The 18,744-nt window shown below is 37.5% G+C and overlaps 1 protein-coding gene across 2 annotated transcripts in view; it reads right to left on the bottom strand.

The window, feature by feature from the left end:
- Nucleotides 1-18,744, bottom strand: part of LOC117432253 (cadherin-4-like) — a 239,481-nt gene that overhangs the window by 41,997 nt on the left and 178,740 nt on the right. For both annotated transcript variants that reach the window (XM_059003810.1, XM_034053898.3), the window contains one exon: nucleotides 2,738-2,893. In XM_059003810.1, coding sequence (XP_058859793.1) covers nucleotides 2,738-2,893 — 156 coding nt within the window. The remainder of the gene's footprint in view (nucleotides 1-2,737; nucleotides 2,894-18,744) is intronic.

Genomic DNA, 18,744 nt, shown 5'->3' on the forward strand with positions numbered 1-18,744 from the left:
CTGCTCACTTAAAAACATCAAGAAGAACACAAATACAGCAGTAAGATCCTTCAATTAGATCCTTCAAATTCCTGCAGCAGTTGAAATCTCCCTCTTCTGGGAAATGGTGGTGATGTGTTTGCTAGTGATGTGTTTGCTCCAATTGCTAGAGCTGGCCCTTTTAAATTGAACATTTTTAAGCTGTTCCTGATGTATAAAGTAAAGATTACAGTCTGGATACAACTGTGGAAATATTAGATAGTTAAAATGCATTAGAGAAGATCATGCCAACTCTTTGGCAGATAGGGGAAAGCTGTTTTGGTTGATGGGGTGCCAGTCAAGGAATGATTACAATTCAGTTCTCAAGATCTCACGTCTCTCCTTTTGTGATTCTCTTCTACCCCAAAAAACATGTACAATATGCCGTCCTGGTTCCCTGAAGGTTGATTTTACTTTACTGATTCAAGATCACTGTTTGATCTTGATGTGCTCCCAATATCCGCACACAACAATTACAATGAGCACACTTGACTCATGTCAAAAAAGTTATCTCTCGCGTCATTGGATCTGGTAATTCAATAACATTAGAAGTCAAAGATTACTGTGATTAAAAAAGGAAAATCGAATTAAAGTTATTATCTTCAAAAGGATGAGAAGCTGATCCCTGCCACACATCATTCTTCAAACCAGGGCACCTTCAGCTGAAGATAAAGAGTGTTTTTGAAGTGGCTAATTTTAAGGCGTGTGATCTTCCCTTAAGGACCTGTATCTTGAGTTTTCAGATTTGATTGATCTATTGCCCCTTTATTTTATTTTTTATTTTTTTTTACTTAAATTTCCACTTTTTGAAATTGAAATCCATAGATCACATATACAGTATTCAACATGCAGTGGCATCACATTGTAACACAAACACATATAATTTGGAACAGCTGTAAGATGGGCTTTGGGTTTCCTTTCCACTAGAGTGTTTTAAATGTTATTTGTATTGATGTGATATGGTGGGATATGCTTTCAAATGTTGAAAATGTTGAGTGTGTGTGTATAGAAGCAGGGTCAATTGAATTTATGACCAATATTCTACTTGGTCCCCTACAAATAAAACCAGTACATCTCCTTAAAAATAAATAGAACACCCTTGAAGAATTTGCGGCTTCGAGGGCTGTGTAACAATGGGCTCTGAGCAAGGGAAGCACTAGCTAGGAACACTGCTGAAGCTGCACATGGGAGCTCAGCTAACTCCCAACTCATATCTGAAATGCTGTGACTGCCTTAAGCATACATAGTATGAGCAACTTCAGCTAGTGCTAAATGTGTTTAAAAAGGAGGTAGAACTGCAGTGTACAAAAAAAGAACAAATTAACGTTTCTTTATTGCATGTACACAAAATGGTAAATGATTAAAAAAGTATGTATTTCAGGAAGTTTTTGGAAAAAGCCCTTCTTTAGCTGAAGTCTTGAAATAATGTTTTTTTTTTTAATCATTTAAATCTTCTCTGTACATCCTTCTCTGTACATGCAAAAAAAAAGAATATATATATACAGTATATCCTACCCATATACAGCTCAGGGTATAAGATATGCACCAAAGTGAATCATAAAAAGATGTGCTCACAGCCTGTGGGAACCTTGAACTTCTAGAGGTATTAAGTGCTGCAAGAATAATTTGTATAATTGCTACTAGCTGGGGAGAATTAATGTACAAACTTGAACATGTACCCTGGAGATTCGGCTGATATGAAAGTGCAGATAACAAAGCATGACACAATGGTCTGCTGTGTATTAAAATTATTATTTTCAGAGCATTGTATTAAAGAGTAAGTAGCGGGGTTCAGAAAAATATAGCGTTATACGTCCCCACATGTTGCTACGACTGTTTAAATAACGTACCTGCAATTTCTCTTTTCATTGTTAACATCCTGACAACTTGTTACACTTAGAACTTTAAAGTCTGTTTCAAAGCTCTTTTCAAAATGTCTGCTCTAGTGCACTGGGGTTGAGATGTGTCCTCTAAATCATTGCAGGAAGAGTGATTAAAAAAAACAAAACAAAACACCACAAAAACCATAACAGTGCTCTGACTTTTACATGTTTGACAATGTGGGCAATAATCCTTACACTGTGCACTAGAGCAGACATTTTGAAAAGAGCTTTGAAACAGACTTTAAAGTTATAAGTGTAACAAGTTGTCAGGATGTTCACAATGAAAAGGCAAATTACAGGTAGGTTATTTTAAACAGTCGTAGCAACACCTGGGGACGTGTAACGCCATATTTATCGGAACTACTTACTCTTTAAGCCTATATTACTCTTATGATTTGCGTTTATTGCACTGGCATTGCACAGGAACAGCGGCTCCTTTTTCCAAAGCAAACTGACAGATTGTTGATATTGGATTACCCATTCATGTAGGAATATATAACCGCCACATGGTTCCCCCCCCCCCCCCCAAATAAAATAAAACAAAGCCATGTAGTGAGCCCTTTAAAGTAATAGATCGAATTCACTGATGTGTGAAATCTGCAACAGCTGTTTAGAATGTGCACTGCAAGCAACATCTGTTTAGAAGGGATACAAACACAGTACCATCCTGTGCATATAATACTATGGCACATTTGTAGTTAAAAAAGGTTAAAAGAAAACACTTTTTTTCAATAGCGCATTGTTCCCAAGTATGATCTTTGTTATTTATAATAATATTAATATGTCCTGTGTAGTGTGGCTGTTCGAGATGTTAAGTGATCTTTCATGGCTCTTACATGATAGGAGGCTCTTTCTTCCCGGTCCAAAGGCTTCGTGACATACATCTTCCCAGCCACGGGATCAATGCTGAACACTTCCATGGGGGGCTGGTCTGCACCCACTCCAGTGATGCTGTATCTCATCTGAATGTCCCTGTCCTTGTCTGAGCGGATCTGGGGGGAAAACAAACACAGGGTTCAGGACAAAATCCTCACCACAAGAAATCCTTTGTTTTGTCAAACTGTGATTTAGCTAAAAGGCAAGGTGCTCTGCTATATTTAATTTCCGTGGGTTTTTAATGTTGCCGCACACAGCACTTGTCTATTGCACACCATGAAGATGTTGCCTTACGTCTAACACCCTAATTATTTACAGCACTTAAGTCACAATAAACAGCTATCGAAGCATGATGCTCGACTAAACGAATTAATATATAAGTGGACAGATGAATCAAAGGATCATGTCAAGTTTCACAGGACTGTAAATAGCCTGGCACAGTGAAGTTGTTCACATTAGATAGTTGTGTGGACGTTGTGTGTAAGTGTTTGTGGGAAGGAGATTATCAAATTACAGGGGAGCTGGTAGGATATTCATACCTTAACTCTTTCTTAACTATCTCCACATCTCTGTCAGGGTGCAATTTACAAACACTTCATTAACACTTTATAGATTAGCTGACGCCTACATCTGCATGAGAAATGGCAAATGAACTACAATCTGGGTTTGGAAATGGAGCATAGATACAACAAGTGTGATCATGTGAGAACTGGCCACTGTGATAGCTGGCAGATTGGAAGGCATTATATTTGGTCCTAACGCTTTTTTTTATTTTTTACTGTCATCTATTATCAGTATTTTATTCTCTCGACAATTCCTTTTCTGCTATTTTCATAATAACAGAACATATTGGTCGCAAGGACATCTTGTGGGTGGTTGCATGGGAAGATGTTGTTTTTCTTTCTAGAACCTGGTTGTTGTTTTAGCAAATCAAATGACGCAAAGCACCAATCTATCAGGTACCATTAAATGAAATGCTCTCATCTCAAATCAGAACTGACACCGCTGCGATTATCTCCTGCCCTTCTCGAGGCAGCGGTGTTTAAATGCAGCCCGATGCCTATGTTGCATGTAAATATCCCCTCATTCCCTGTGCACTCTTCTGACCTAATAACAAATAATTGATGGTCTTCCATTATGCAGGTAGGCTGATTACAATACAGAAGCATGCACACATTTCCCAGCCCATTTAATGAGTGGGACAAAGGGCACCCAATGAGGACTGTTCCTTTTCCACACTCAAAGCAAATTCAGAGCAATTTGGTGCATGAAGTGTGTTGAAAGGTTTTACGCACCCATTCTCCCTTTCTGGTTTAGAAATGTACTGTAATTGGGACTCATTTGGACTTCTCTTTCAAATTGGTTTAAAATGGATTCTCGGTAATGTCATATTGCAACAATCTGAAACCATTAAAGCATGGTAACGGAGCAGTACCTTGCTAATAACACAGGTTTTAGAAATCTTTTAATACATTGCACTCAAGAACATTTCTGTGCCCTTGTGTAGTGTGGTGAGTAAACTGCAGTAATGCATCGTCACAATCCTGAAAAAAAGAGAGTATGTGTCATCAAGGAAAGTCATTTCTAAAAGTTACAATCCCCACTGAACACATCACTTGTGATTTTACCAGTTAAACATAGCTTTATCACTCCTCCCAAAGCTTTCTTTTATACAGTGCTCATGCCTGTGTATTAATGGCCCTGCACTCCATTGCCAGTGTTACAGCGAATAACTGTAGTTGTGGTAAAAGATCACCACACATTCTAAACCACTGAGTCACCAAGCCCTCCTAGCTAATACATTATAAATGGGTTCTTTTTTAAGAGTGCTAATAACGAAAGAAGATTTTTGCCTGCAGAAATTGTTAAGTCTCCCGGCGCACCCCAGAAAACTGCTTAAATGACATATTTGTAGTCGGATCAAAGCATTTTCCTTCATTACTGACAACTTGTCAGGTTTTAAGGAGATCTTATCAGTGGGCTTAGCTACCTCTGCAAAGCAAACTGAATCAAATGAGAAATTATCATGCCACTGCCTCCCAGGAGGAAATGAAGCAGCAGACAACCAAAGGGATGCATGAGTTCTTCTCAGCTGACATCAAGCAGGGTTCAGTCGAGGAGGGCAACCAGCTTCCACAGAGTCAGTGGAAGCGTAACCTCGCTCTCCAGCATACACCATTAAAGAAAAAGCCCATCTAAAATCGTGCACTGGTTTTAAATCACATCTTAAAGTGCCACTGATAACTAATGTGTGTTGTGTGAGTCTTTTGCTCATTATGTACCGTGGCACCAAAAGAATGTGCAAAACAACCCCAGAGCCTTTGGGAGGGTTACTACCATGCCTTATAAAGAGCAATTATTCAATTGAATTACTTAGTTTAATTAGTGCAATATGACCTTTAACGTTGGTTTAAGTGTGCATCTGAAATGAAGGAATAATTTGTTTGTTAAAATAATATAGATTTTTTTCTCTAAGCCGTAAGTAAACTGTATTATTATTAACGGTATATAAAACTATGTATGGTTCACACGAACAGAACAAACTTAAAAGAAACAAGGAGGGGGAAGAAAATCCCAACGCAAACAACAGCAGACGAGTGCAGTCTAATATTGAAAAGCACGTTATAAATCTCTAGCAGGCAATCTGTTGTAAAGTGCCCTGGGTTGCTTTGCTTTTGCCGATTTATGTTAAAAGCAGCCTTTCCTGCAGTGAAGCCTCACCTGGGAGCCACTCATTTCCAGCAAACACAAGCCATTTCATTAATAACTTCTATTCTAATAGAGCTATAGAGTTAACTTGATTTAAAACACACACATACAACTCACAGTTTTTTTTTGTATTATGATTATTAATAATTATTTTATAAAAAAAAAAGGTTGGTTATTTATTCTACATCATTTTTAAAAAAAGGTGTCTCAAAGTTCATGTCGATGAGCAGTTGATGAGAAAGTGTGTCTCATTAGCCCAACGCTTGCCTCGGGTATGTAGCACCAGGCAGCACCTCACTAACATCTTAAAGACATGTTGCAGCACGCAGCGGAGGATCTTAGGGAATCAATACCACAATATAAACTAATTAGCAGCAAAGCATCAAAAGTGGCAGCAGACACACACCCATCGTACCTGTCTAATACATGATGCTGGTGTTTCTGCAGTGCCCTTGTATCCAGATAACTGGTATCTGGAATCACACAATCAATTCTGTGCAGAACACCTGCCTCTCCAAGCGAGCAGTGAAGGTTTAACTGTTTGGAACCTTTGATTCCTATTGGATGTTATTAGAATGAGTACATAGGGCAGAATTTCTTAATGGAAAGTCGCAACCCAATTTACTGCACACCGCCAACTAAAACTATGATAACGCTTATATATCTAGATGCTTGTTGGTGTCGTTCTACAAGCAAGGCGAGAAACGGGCGAGAAACTAATTTGAATGAGTCATTTTTCGTAGATTTTTAAATGTTAAATCTGTTGTTCTTTTCAGAAAGCATGTTTTTGAAAAAAAAAATAATAATAAGTGTAAGGTGACTATTTAAAGGATTTAAAGTATTTTTCGTACTAAAAACTTTGCTTCCATGTCTACCAACATGACTAACAATATTACAAAGCTCACATTTCAATGTTACAAAGCTGCCAGCGTTACATTGCATTGAAGTTCTTTACATTAGCCTTTCATCATTGGAATATATAAGCTTTTCATCCGCCATGAAACAATCGAATGATCGGGTTCAAAACCAGATCTGACTAGAGGTCACAGCAGCCTGAAGGAGCCACTCAAGTATTAATACAAACACCGAAAACATGCCTCAAGTGCTTCTCTTTAAGTTTCTAATACCCTGGCCCTTCCATTCCATATCAGCCTTCCTTCCCTTTCAGCATCCTGAGGCTTTATTGTCTTTACTTTGCTATAATGCTATAACTGTGTTGACTATCTTTAAAATAAATACATCAAACAAATGTACTTATACACGGTTGCTACAGTCAAATGTACAGAAGGGGTGAGACTTTAATAATTGTCATAAATGAAGCACAAATACATTAGGAACAGTAGGAGCACAATAGGTGAATGAGATGGGATTTGAACCCGGATTCCCTTTTTTTTTTATTTAACCTCAAATCAAACTCTGCGTATCAGTATAGTCCTCCGATGGGCAAAACTGAAATGAAATCGGACAATTTTCTTTTCCTTTTTCCTCCAAATGATAAACCTGTTTTTGTGTGAATTTCTATTCGTTTTCACACGAATAACAGTAAGACTTTGAATTGATTACAATGCACACTACTGTGTGTGACTCAGATAATGGTGGGGATTGATGAGTTTTCTACTGTACAGGCAGGCAATCTGTATTCTATCAGGTTTTCATTAATAACTAGCTAAACTGTATTAAAAGACACTTGGCAATAAAGCATGTTTGAGGAAATTTTGTTGATTGTTGCCAATTGAGAGGCAGACAATAGACCATTACAAACTAAACTAAGACCAACACACTCGCTTCACTTCTAAGTCAAACCTTTCAGTAACGATAAAAGTCATTTGCTGGCTTGCAAGTAACTGTCTGGACAAATTAGGCGTTGCTCAACTTTCTTTAACATGAATATAAATACCGCTGTACTGTATAAAGAGATGAAAATTATATTGAATTACTGTGTGATTATATGGATTTTTCATCACATCCCTTCTGTTTGTGGATTGGCTGTCAAAAGAGAAGAATATAAATTGTGACACAAGAAAAAATCTCTACAGAATGCTGCAGAGTTCTGAATGGCAGCCCAGCTCCTGATTCTTAAATGATGTCATAATACAGTGACAGGTAATTATTTCATAATCAAGGGTGTCCGGCACCTGCTGTGCATATCTCTGGAGCAGTGTGTGACTTCTGACCCCTACTAAGCAGTTGCCAGGATGCTGCCCTCTCTCTCCTCGCCAGACTCTGACTTCTCTACTCTCCTCTTTCACAGCAATTCACATGTCTTGCTGTTTATTTGACTTTTTTTTCCTTTTGAATTGACTCTTTCATTAATTTTCTTCAATTTCAGTTTTCTTTCAGTTGATATTAAAAAAAAACAAAACACTATTTGAAACCTCAAGGTTGTCTATGACAAATACATGCCCAGTTTGGATACCACTTGAGCTTACAATCTTTAAACTCTCACTGTAACGGTAATTTCAAGCACCCAATGCAATCTGGGGCTATAAAAAAAAACAAAAAACAGAAGTCTTCAAAACGCAATTCTAACAGATCAATAAATGTTATTATGTGATCTTACAGTTACTTACAAAGATTCATGTCATATTATAAAGTAATTATAATTACGGATATTTAATGGAGTATGACACCTAACCTTATCCAAATGTTCTATCTGTCAAAAATACATCCCATTTGTAGATCTACTTAAAGCGCATATAAAACATTAAAAAAAAAAAAAAAAAAAAACTCTTTAAACCCTTAAAAAAAAGGCTTTTACAATATTTAACACAAGGCAGGTAAACAACAAAAGAGGGTTGTGTTACTCACAATAATCTGGTTATTTGATCACCTGTTTCTGAATACATTTCAGCACACATACAAATGATGTACAGGTAACCCACACTGAACACATGTTACCCAAGATAAAGGGTTGGAAAGCTGGCTATATATATATATATATATATATATATATATATATATATATATATATATATATATATATATATATATATATATATATTTATACAGTATACTTAACTGTCATAATTACTCTGTCATAGGATTTAAACCAAATGGTAAAGAACCACAGCTGACATGTGATCTTAGTGCCAATTGAGGACTGGGCACAGGATGAAATGTATTAATAAAGCTGCAGCTTATTTAAGGCGTGTGGAGTCTTATTCATTGATTGGATCACTAATTGAGATGTATAAATATTTATCCATCAGCCAGCCAGCAGAGGACTCAATCTGCATAAAAATGACTAGTTTAGGCACAGAAATCTACCCCCCACGAAGATCAGTAACAGACCCATTTTAATCTCGAGTTACAGGGTTTGTGTTGTTTTAAACGTTATTTCTTGCCAGTGCTGAACCATATCTCCCCTTCTTGTTAATGTGTCACAGAGCAGTAAGGGGCTGTGCAGCTTTCCGTTGAGTTACTGGTTTTCGGCTATTGTGTCTGGGCTTCCAGCAGTAAAACTCTGTTGCCTTGTTCCCATGCAGTACCGTAGTTAAACTGAATTGACAATTGTAATGTTCTCTTTATATAACGAACCTACTCCAACATGTACGTCAAAGTACAAATAGAATGAAAGCTGTCTAAATCACGTACATTAAAACACATACACGAGACACGCATTCCTCTACGCAGCATACCCATTCCAACAGTTGCCGCCAGCATTAACCATGTTAAATAAGGTAACTTCCAAACAGGCCTGAAAAGCTCTCACCAACTGTGATCACATTAAATATTTAAGTATAAAATCATTATGTTGTGAACAACAAACACCTGAACAGGTGAGTACAGACCTGAGGTATTACAGCCTTAACACCACTTTGATGTTTTCTCCATGATTTTTGATTGTTTCTGCCTGGCTTTTATTACCTAACCCCACTCCACCAGCTTGCCCTTCTACACAGAGTCTGTAATTTTGTGGAATGTACCCATGCATGCCACATTAAACATTGCTTACAAGGACCAGATGTGAGCGTTTTTACAAACGACATTTTAAGATCTGAACCAGTTAAAAAAGAAAGATTTTTTATATGCATTTATAAAAACGGCCATAATTCAGTTAAAAATAAACAGAGAATATAGGTAGGTACTGTAGTATTGGTTTTGTGCAATCGCAGCAATGGAGGCAAGCAGTGAAAATACACTCAGAAATCAGCAATCAAGACCACATCCTTGATGATCATGATTTTCCGAAATGGAAAAAGCAAAACCAACAAGAACAATTGGAAGTGTACGGGTCATTCCAAACAAACACAACTTCTGAGATGCCAAAACTCAATTAAACAGAATTAAAATACAGTTACATTGATTATGGTGCGTTTTTTAAATATATAATATTCACCACATAATTAGCTTACAATGATTTGTAAATTAAACTAACTAAAACTACATAGGGATTAATATGAGGAGTCATAACAAATCTAATACAGTGGACATAATACTGTGAAACAATCCAAAAATATACTATATCTGTAAGCTAACAAATAAATAAATCTTGAGCAGTGGAGGGCATGCCACTCTTTAGATAATCCTGGAGGCTGATGTGCCACAGCCGATTGCAGCCTGTGCACAAACCTCCAGGATTAATCCAGCGTGGAGTGCAAACAAAATAGGGACTCTCAGCCTTGTATCAGGCAATCAGTGCTATCAGCTCACTTATCATCCCATTTACTCCCTGCAAATCGAACTCTGCCAGATCTCTACTCCTTCTAGCTTTTCATTTCCATGATGGCTTCCCAATGGTGCGCTTGATGTGACAAGCAGGGAAGACAAGCAGATAGGTGACATGTCAAGTAACGCCTGCAATGTCAGGTCTGAGGAGACAGGGGTGTACAGAGCAAGCATCAAGATGCAATTACCAGGCACTTTGTGTGTCCTTTCCAGGTGATTTCCATGTTAACAGCAACACCGTATGAAATGTGAAAGCCAGGATTTATAGGTTTAACTTCTTCTATGAATGATGTGACCGGTCTTGTCCACATAATACAAATAAATTGTAGGATTATTTTTTTTTTTTTTTTAGATGGGGGGCAGTATTAGCTTTACTGATGATGCGTTACTCTCTGTTTATTAAATTTGAAAATACTCTTAAATCACCGGATGGATGTGGCTGACAGTCCAGTTGGTTTACATCGTCTTTTGTTTTGTTTTATAAATCCTGTTTGAACTGTTTATTTTCTTTTGTCATTATCTCGCAAACAGGATTGTCTTTTCTGTTTAAGAGGGAGCCTTTTCTTGGGAGTTTCAGACCCCCCCCCAAAAAAATGTGATTTATTTTGGAAACTACTCTCTGCTTCGTCTGTGTGCACCCACACGCTCACAGAATGTATATAATATATGTGGGTGAATGCAGGTAGGAAGGTAGGTTTAATGAGTAAATTAGTGGAATTTCTATGTGTGTGTAGTCCTGAAATGACAGAATTCACACTCAATTTTATGTAAGCAATAGAAATAGCACAAATTCATTTTTGGAGTTTTGGAACTAAAAAAGCGAATCACATTTTGCATATTTTTGTAATCAGCTACAGAGCTTGCTCTTTAGTTGAATGGTAAAACATTCGTCTTTGAACCGCACGGTTGTGGTTCGTGCCAGCCTCGCCTTTCCATTCAATGCAATGGGCTGAGATGACAAGCCATTACACTAGTATCCCAGTCTGTATGCATTGATTGTACAGTGTGTGTTTGAATAGCCCAATCAGACAAGAAATTCTTCCACTGTATTTTAGGCATATCAACAAAAGCATCAATTGCAATTCGCAGGTTATTTTTTAACTTGGACAATACCCAAGAGGTATGCATCTATAAATGTAGTGCTTGAATTCTCAGCTCTGTAGTCCTTTATGTATCTAGGAGAGTACAGTAGGTAAAGCATGGTCAGTAACTGCGGTTCATCACCAGCCAATCCCTGCTTGTGAGTCCCAGTGTAGTTTCCAGTAGCAACCAGAGAGATTCAAAACAAATTTCACACAGGAACCCAACAGGCATCAGATAGCAAAGGTTTTAAAAGCATATCTATTTGGCTGTAAATAATGAAGCGACCAGGAGGGTCAAGGCTTAAGAACCCATGTTCTAATCCACTCTGTTCCCCCTGACAAGGCTTTTGTTTACCAGTCGAAGACAGGGTGGAACCACAGCTTGGGTCACAATATTCCTTCTTGCCATCATGATCGCTCAACAGTGTAACGTCTCCTAACATTTTGTTTTCACAACCGTAGAGTGTCATTAGAAATCTTGCAGCACATCAGCAAATATTGCGTTACGCAGGGTTTTTTTTTTCAGCTTTGTTTTTTGAATCTGTTTGGTCTTTCTTCTTGTTGTCTTCAAAGCCTGACAGGATTCATGTCAAGCAAACCTTCTGTTCTGAAGGCTGACATTTTAAAACATGCACAATGGGGTTCGCATGTACATTGTAGTTGGGGAAGTGAAACTGAAGAAAATGAACCTAGTTACTTCACAGACTGTTGTGAAAAAATAAATAAATGAATAAGAGGAAAAGGTTACTGATGCAATACCAAGCCATTTTTACTACCTGAGTGTTTTAAATTACAGTTTAATTATTTCAATAAGGTCATTTCTAGTTAGAATGTTGAGCTGGAGCATTCATATTGTAAACAGCATTACACTGCTTGAGGATCCACCTTTAAAAAAACATGGTGTTTCCGCTGCTCCATGCCATCAAGAGTGAAAATGAAGCAGCCCAGCAACAGTTAAAAATAATCTTACTGCTTTAATCGATCTATCTATCTATCTATCTATCTATCTATCTATCTATCTATCTATCTATCTATCTATCTATCTATCTAAACAGAAATAAATACAGAAAATGCAGAGACTTTTATATATTTTGATTTGATTATCTCATTTTAGAAATAAAGAATTTAAATAAAAATTATTTCCCAGCTAAACCTTAATTGAATTGGGAGCATTTGACATTTACATTTATTCATATTAATATCTTCTTTTTTAGCTTAGGGTGATATGTTCTAATGCCTTTAATTTAATATCCTGTTACTGCAATTTCATTTGACATGTTACATTTTTTTAATTCCCACAAAGAAAAAAATAAAAATAAAAGACATCTGTGTTCAAATCTAGACATGCAGTTGCTATGCAAATCCCAAACTACACAGTAGTTGTTGCCATGCACTGATCTGACAAGCATATGCCCTTCTTTTTTTTTTTTTTTTCAATCAAGAATTGAAACCCAGGAGAGCGAACCAAGCCAGGCTGAGATTGAAATCATGAGGCACAAGCATTTATTTCACAGACTCCGACTGTGTTTCACATCAGAACATTTGTTCAAATGGGAACTGCATTTTCTGTTCTCACCACGACTATTTCTACAGAAAGGTCAACCAATTGCCAGAAATATATTTTGTTACAATTCAATTTCCTTTTTTTTTCACAATTTCTCACTGTCTAAAATGTTGATTTTTAACTTCTTTGCCCCCCGCCTCTGTATTAGTGTTATCTTGCCAATTCCATTTATTAACAATAAGGTCCTGGTTCTGGTTTCTTTACTGACTTTAACCCCCTAAGGTACACAAGGAATTGAGTGGCTGTTCAAATGGTTTCTTCTTGAAATACATTTCAGAGTGACTCAAGTATCAAAAGGAAACTGACAATTTGCATGACCAGATCCAACCTGTCAGTAAATTTTAAAACCCGTTTCGTACACCTCATTGCAAAAATAATAAAGTTATCATCACTTTACTTGTGGGACACATACAGGTAGTGGACAAAAAAATGGAGACACCTGGGTAAATGAGGGACACCAAGTATATTGAAGGCAAGGGCTTCCACACAGGGGTGGCTCGTGCGTTAATTAAGCAAATAACATCCCAGCATGCTTAGGGTCATGTATAAAAATGCTGGACAGGCCTGGTTGCCTATAATTATGGCTAGCATGGCTGCAAGAGGAGACCTCAGTGACTTTGAAAGAGGGGTTATTGTTTGGCAGGAGCTTCAGTGACCAAGACAGCTCAACTTGCTGATGTTTCACAAGCAATGGTGTCTAAGGTGATGTCGGCATGGAACTCCGAGGGAAAGACATCATCAGCAAAGGGCAACAGTGGGCGGAAGCGCATACTCCAGGATCGTGATATCCGTGCATTAATTCGATGTGCAAGGCAAAACAGACGAGCAACTGCAGATCAATTTCAACCTGGGGCGCGAGCAGTCAGTTTCATCAAAAACGGTCCGCTGAGAACTCCACAGAGCGGGATACCATAGTGGCCCAACGCCCTATTAATGACTTTACATTGGGGTTTCCATTTTTTTGTCCACTACCTGTATGTCCCTTGTACCGTAAAGGGTTAAGGATTGGCTACACTTAACTGTCGGGTTCTCAGCAGTAAGAACAGTTCATATACATTAACTGTAAAAGCAAGCTGAACATGTTCACACCAACTCTTCCAATCAACCTCCCTGCAAACCTAATGTAATTTCCCAGCATGGATCTCTAAAACAGCGCTGCACTACCTTGGAGATGGAAATAATTGCTTTGGGCATTGCACCTTAGCACAGTAACACTAGCTAATGGAAACACAGCATCAGTTTAGATGAGGTTAGTCAATACAATCTAAAGGTTCCTAAGGTATCAGCTTACTAGACTATTTGGTTGGTGCCACTGGAAGGAAATAGCTGGCAAGGTATGACAGTGTTGTAAAGATAATATAGGTGGGAGTGAGTTGTGGGTGTTCTGGTTAGTATTCCTACAGCTTGTCTGCTGTACTTAAAGAGTTGTCTATGCACTATTAAATACCAGAGAGAGTCCATTACGTCGCTACCTGCAGGATAAATGTTACTTTGACATTTATTTTTACTTCTGTTTCTCGATGTTGTTTCTTATTTGTCTGGGCTCTCTGTCGATATGATCGAAACCTCTTTCCTTTCCATGTGGGTGTCAGCGAGAGAGTGAGAGTAAGCAGAAGAAAGACGACTTAACTCACCTCAAACCTGTAAACTACCTCCTTTCACTGGGGCTTTTGTCTGGCTTAATCAGCAATTACCACTTTCGAATTAAACAAGTGTTTAAAGAAAGGAAATGAAAGCATGTTTCGTGGCATTTTTTTGTGAGTGACGGGGAGACGTCTCTGGGATATAAATCAAAGACAGTGTTTCTTGAGGTTTGTTCCAATACTAATATCATAGCCATGACACTCCCTTTTTGCTCTTCGATCTACAGGTTTGTGTGCAATTGTGTAGACGCAATTTACAAGGCGAGTAAAATCCCTGTCAACGAAATTATAATTACAATGTTTGGTCACAGTGGCGTTGTGTGCAATGCAGCAAAAATTAATAATAATAATAATAATAATAATAATAATAATAATAATAATAATAATAATAATAATTTAGATTTCTCTCTCTATTTGGCTCTTAAAATAAGTCTTTAGCAAGGCTGTTTGTTTCAGTGGATCAACTTCATCACCCTACTTAAACAAAAACGTGCTTGATTACAAATTTTAAATCTTAAACAGAAACCTTTTATATAATAAAGATGTTTTTCAGTTCAGCAAAGAAATACAAAAATAACTAAATTAATCTGTGAGTAATAAACAATTACACAAAATCACTTCATCATCAGTTTCTTCTTTTTTTTCTTTTTTTTTTTTTTAAACAACAACAACAAAATTGCTTCAAATTATGTAGAACTCCTGCATTAATTAGTAAAAATTACTATGGCTAAGTAACATGAAACATATAAAAGTCAAATCCTGGACCCATTAATGGAAGTTAACAAATTAATTTCCAATTACTACATTAGCACAGCAGTAAGAGCTAGAATATGAACTGATTCTGAATGGAGGCAGCTTTGCAAAATTATCATTATCCTAACATTAGCAATAGATTGAATCCCCTCAATCTCCCCAATGGAAGAAGAAGAATAGGGAAAATACAGCCCTTCTAAGGTTCTAAGGCAGTAGTGAATTCAGGGGCAGAGGTTCATATTTCTTATTCATTCAGTGATTGATTGAATCACAGACCACGAGCTGAAGTTAAATTACTTCTTTTGTCGTTCCCTGCGGCTTTAGCAAGGACAATATCAAGTCCAGATATAGATCGGAGTATATGGAAACACAATATGTATAATTACAGTAAAAGACCCGAATGCTGCTCTAGGAGAATTTCAGACTAAACATTTCTGATGTTTCAGCAGTTTTCCTTTTTACTTCCTGGCCCCCATTTGCTGCGTTGGAGAAAATCGCACGCTTCCTGAAAAGGAATCCTGGGAAGCAGCACGCAATCCGATACAATAACACTTCTGCAGCTTAAGCAAAGAGCAGTAGGTGACAGGCTGAGTTGGACAGACTGTGTGCTTCGGGGGCAACTGGTGTCAGAACCTCTGCCCACAAGAGCACATTCCTCTTTTAGCTTTCTACACATGGGCACAGTTAGAAACCTTCTCACGTTCCCCTGCATGCCCTAACCACTTCCTTGCTCTAAAGACTTCATCCTCCGAGGTCTCACTAATGTCTTGTGCGCTGCCAAAGGTAATTAAGAAGACATCACAAACCGCTTAGAAACTACTCTTGTGGGCAAGGGCTTTCTGAGATACTCCAGTATCCACAATACAGTGCTTTTGTCTGGCCAGTCCAGGCACTTACACATGGTTTTACATTTGTTTGGAGGCAACACACTACTTTTTTACATCTGTGCATCAGTTAAAACACACCACCTGGTGTCACTGTGTGCCAGGTTAAAATCCGTCTCAAACAGTAGTCCAAACACATGGCCACCAGAGATTCTTGGCAGATCTTGATGCCTGATGGTAGTGGCTATGAGCCTGGATTACATGGACAATTGCAATGATAACTAGATGAGTATCTGGGGATTTTCACATTAACATATACATTTTGCTTTGAAAAAAAATCAGAACACAAGCTGTATTTATGTAATTTGATACATTTCATTTTGTGGTTAACACAATTAGTGTAAGTCATCATAACAATATAGTTAAAGAGAAAATTAAAATAACAGGTAGACACCAGTTAAAAATGCTCCCAAAAAAAAGTGAGCATTCAGGACAATGGCACTTTATGGGTTAAGTTAAACGTGGGCATGACTTATAATTGCCTAGCTCATGGTTGTTAAGTTACACAATATCTATCTTTAATATATTTAAAACATTCGAGTTAATACAATTCTATGTGAGTGATGGCAAGCTGGCAGCTACTTTAGCCTTTAAGGATAACACAACCCATCTTTGAGTAAAGGTTATCTCTCGATCATTAAAATCGTCTAGCTTTAATCCAATAAAAAGCCCTAGGACTTTGAAGCTCAGATATTATTTCTTCAATATTTGTTCAATTATGTTGCTTTTATTCTGTCATGCTCTCATTAAAAAAAAAGGCTGTGACATGTCATCGTTTTGGCTCATTAGAACTGGTTTTGGCCACAGAGGGAAAAAAAGCCAGTGGTAAGGCTGTCATTAAACAGTTAGGGCTAATGATTATACTACCACCTCTGGGTGCTAGTGCAGTAAGACTAGCAATGCGAGTCGGACTCTTTAATGTGTTCACTTTGTGTCTGTTTTAAGTAAAGGCTTCTAATACTTTTCCCACATGAACTATTTTTTAACCTATATAAAAGGAGACATGTTCGAACCCTCTATTGAATTGTATTACTTTTAATCTTTGGTACGCTGCACATCCATCTTCCAAAGACATTTACAGGCTATTACAGGAAGTTAAATACCTGCCTACTTTTCCCAAGCTACAGTACAAAGGGATTGTACTTACACTTGAAGGTACCCGAATGGCTTGAAAGTAAGCAGAAACTTTATTTCTGTGAACTGATGTGTGAGCTTCAATATATTTATTTATTCATTACAGTCTGGGGAACAGGAAAAGAGAGACTGATGTGCATTTGAAAACTAAAAAGCTTCAACTCCATCCCTACTTACACATTTCTCTATTTGCCTATATTGTCTTTCTCTTGAAAGTAAAAAAAAAATAATAACAATGGGAATTCCTTCCTTCCTTCCTTCCATGCTAGCAAGCATGTGAATAATAAAAAGCGTCCAGCAGGGGGAGTTAGCGTATATACTGATGGTTTCTACTGTAGCTCTAAGAACACAGCCCCTGGCTCTCACTGCAAGGGAGGACCAGTGATGTCAAGAGGAAATAAGCACTCTGTATGCAACAATGTAAAGGAGTCCCGACAGCAGCATGCAATGAAATATAACAAGTCCTGGACATTAAGCAAAGACCAAGCGTGCAAACGAAAGCAATCTTCTCCTGTAGCTTTTCTACACGTGGGCACCATTATAAGGTCTTATAATAGATGACAAAGTGGGCAGGATAAACTAGTTGTCCACAGTCTGCCATTATTACTATATTATTTAATGTAAGGATTAGTTATTTTTTATTTTACTGGTCGCCTTATTGAGAACGAGGTGCCACAGCTCACTACTAGCTCAATAAGCTAGTCCTTAACAGAGCTATGTACGTATAGGTGCCTTTACTATAATCCAGTTAGCAGTGATATTGATCCCAATATTTAGCATCTTAACGGACGCTCTGTGCAAACAGAAATAAACCAAAGCATCTAGCACAGGAAAGCTGAATTAATTATTTGTACATGCAGTAAGTAAGTTATCCAAGACTTAAAGAATTATTTACTGTACTTTGTAAAATGTGGTAACATCTGCAGTTTTGTAGCGCACCACTGTAAGTTTTATGATTACAATATACTATGTATTTGTATCATATGTATTACACTTAGAAGTAGAGTTACTTCAGAGATAACTATCAAAAACATTGTTTCTGTTTCGCTGAAACTTCCCCTAGTTATTGTGATGTTCCCATTTTATTTAAAACCCAATTAATTAAATGAATTCTGTTCAATTTAATGGGCACCCACATCTTTAAAAGCTTTGCATTAGAATTCGCCACAGTTCTTTCCCCAAGTCATGGGAAAGAACAGAACTTTAAAATAGCATAATCCCAAGAGTCTGTGGTTTGAGCGGAGCGCCAGTTTCAATAAATAACAGAACATTTTGCTTGTCTTGGTTTCTGTCACACTAAAATAAAATAATATGAGATCAAATAAATAAATAAAAATACCCAGCATACCATGGAACTGTATTCAGACGCCTTTGTTTGTAGTTCGTTTTTTAAACTGTGGTTTTGACGGTTCGTGTTTAAACACATGTCACACCAGGAATGCTGGAGAAAGATAAAATACTTGGATTTAGCCACATGATCTTGGCACAGGCTTGGAAGACAGCTGCCAAAGTGGTCTATTAGGCCTACTG

This window comes from Acipenser ruthenus, chromosome 29 (assembly GCF_902713425.1).
Source record: "Acipenser ruthenus chromosome 29, fAciRut3.2 maternal haplotype, whole genome shotgun sequence".
Lineage (NCBI taxonomy): Eukaryota > Metazoa > Chordata > Actinopteri > Acipenseriformes > Acipenseridae > Acipenser > Acipenser ruthenus.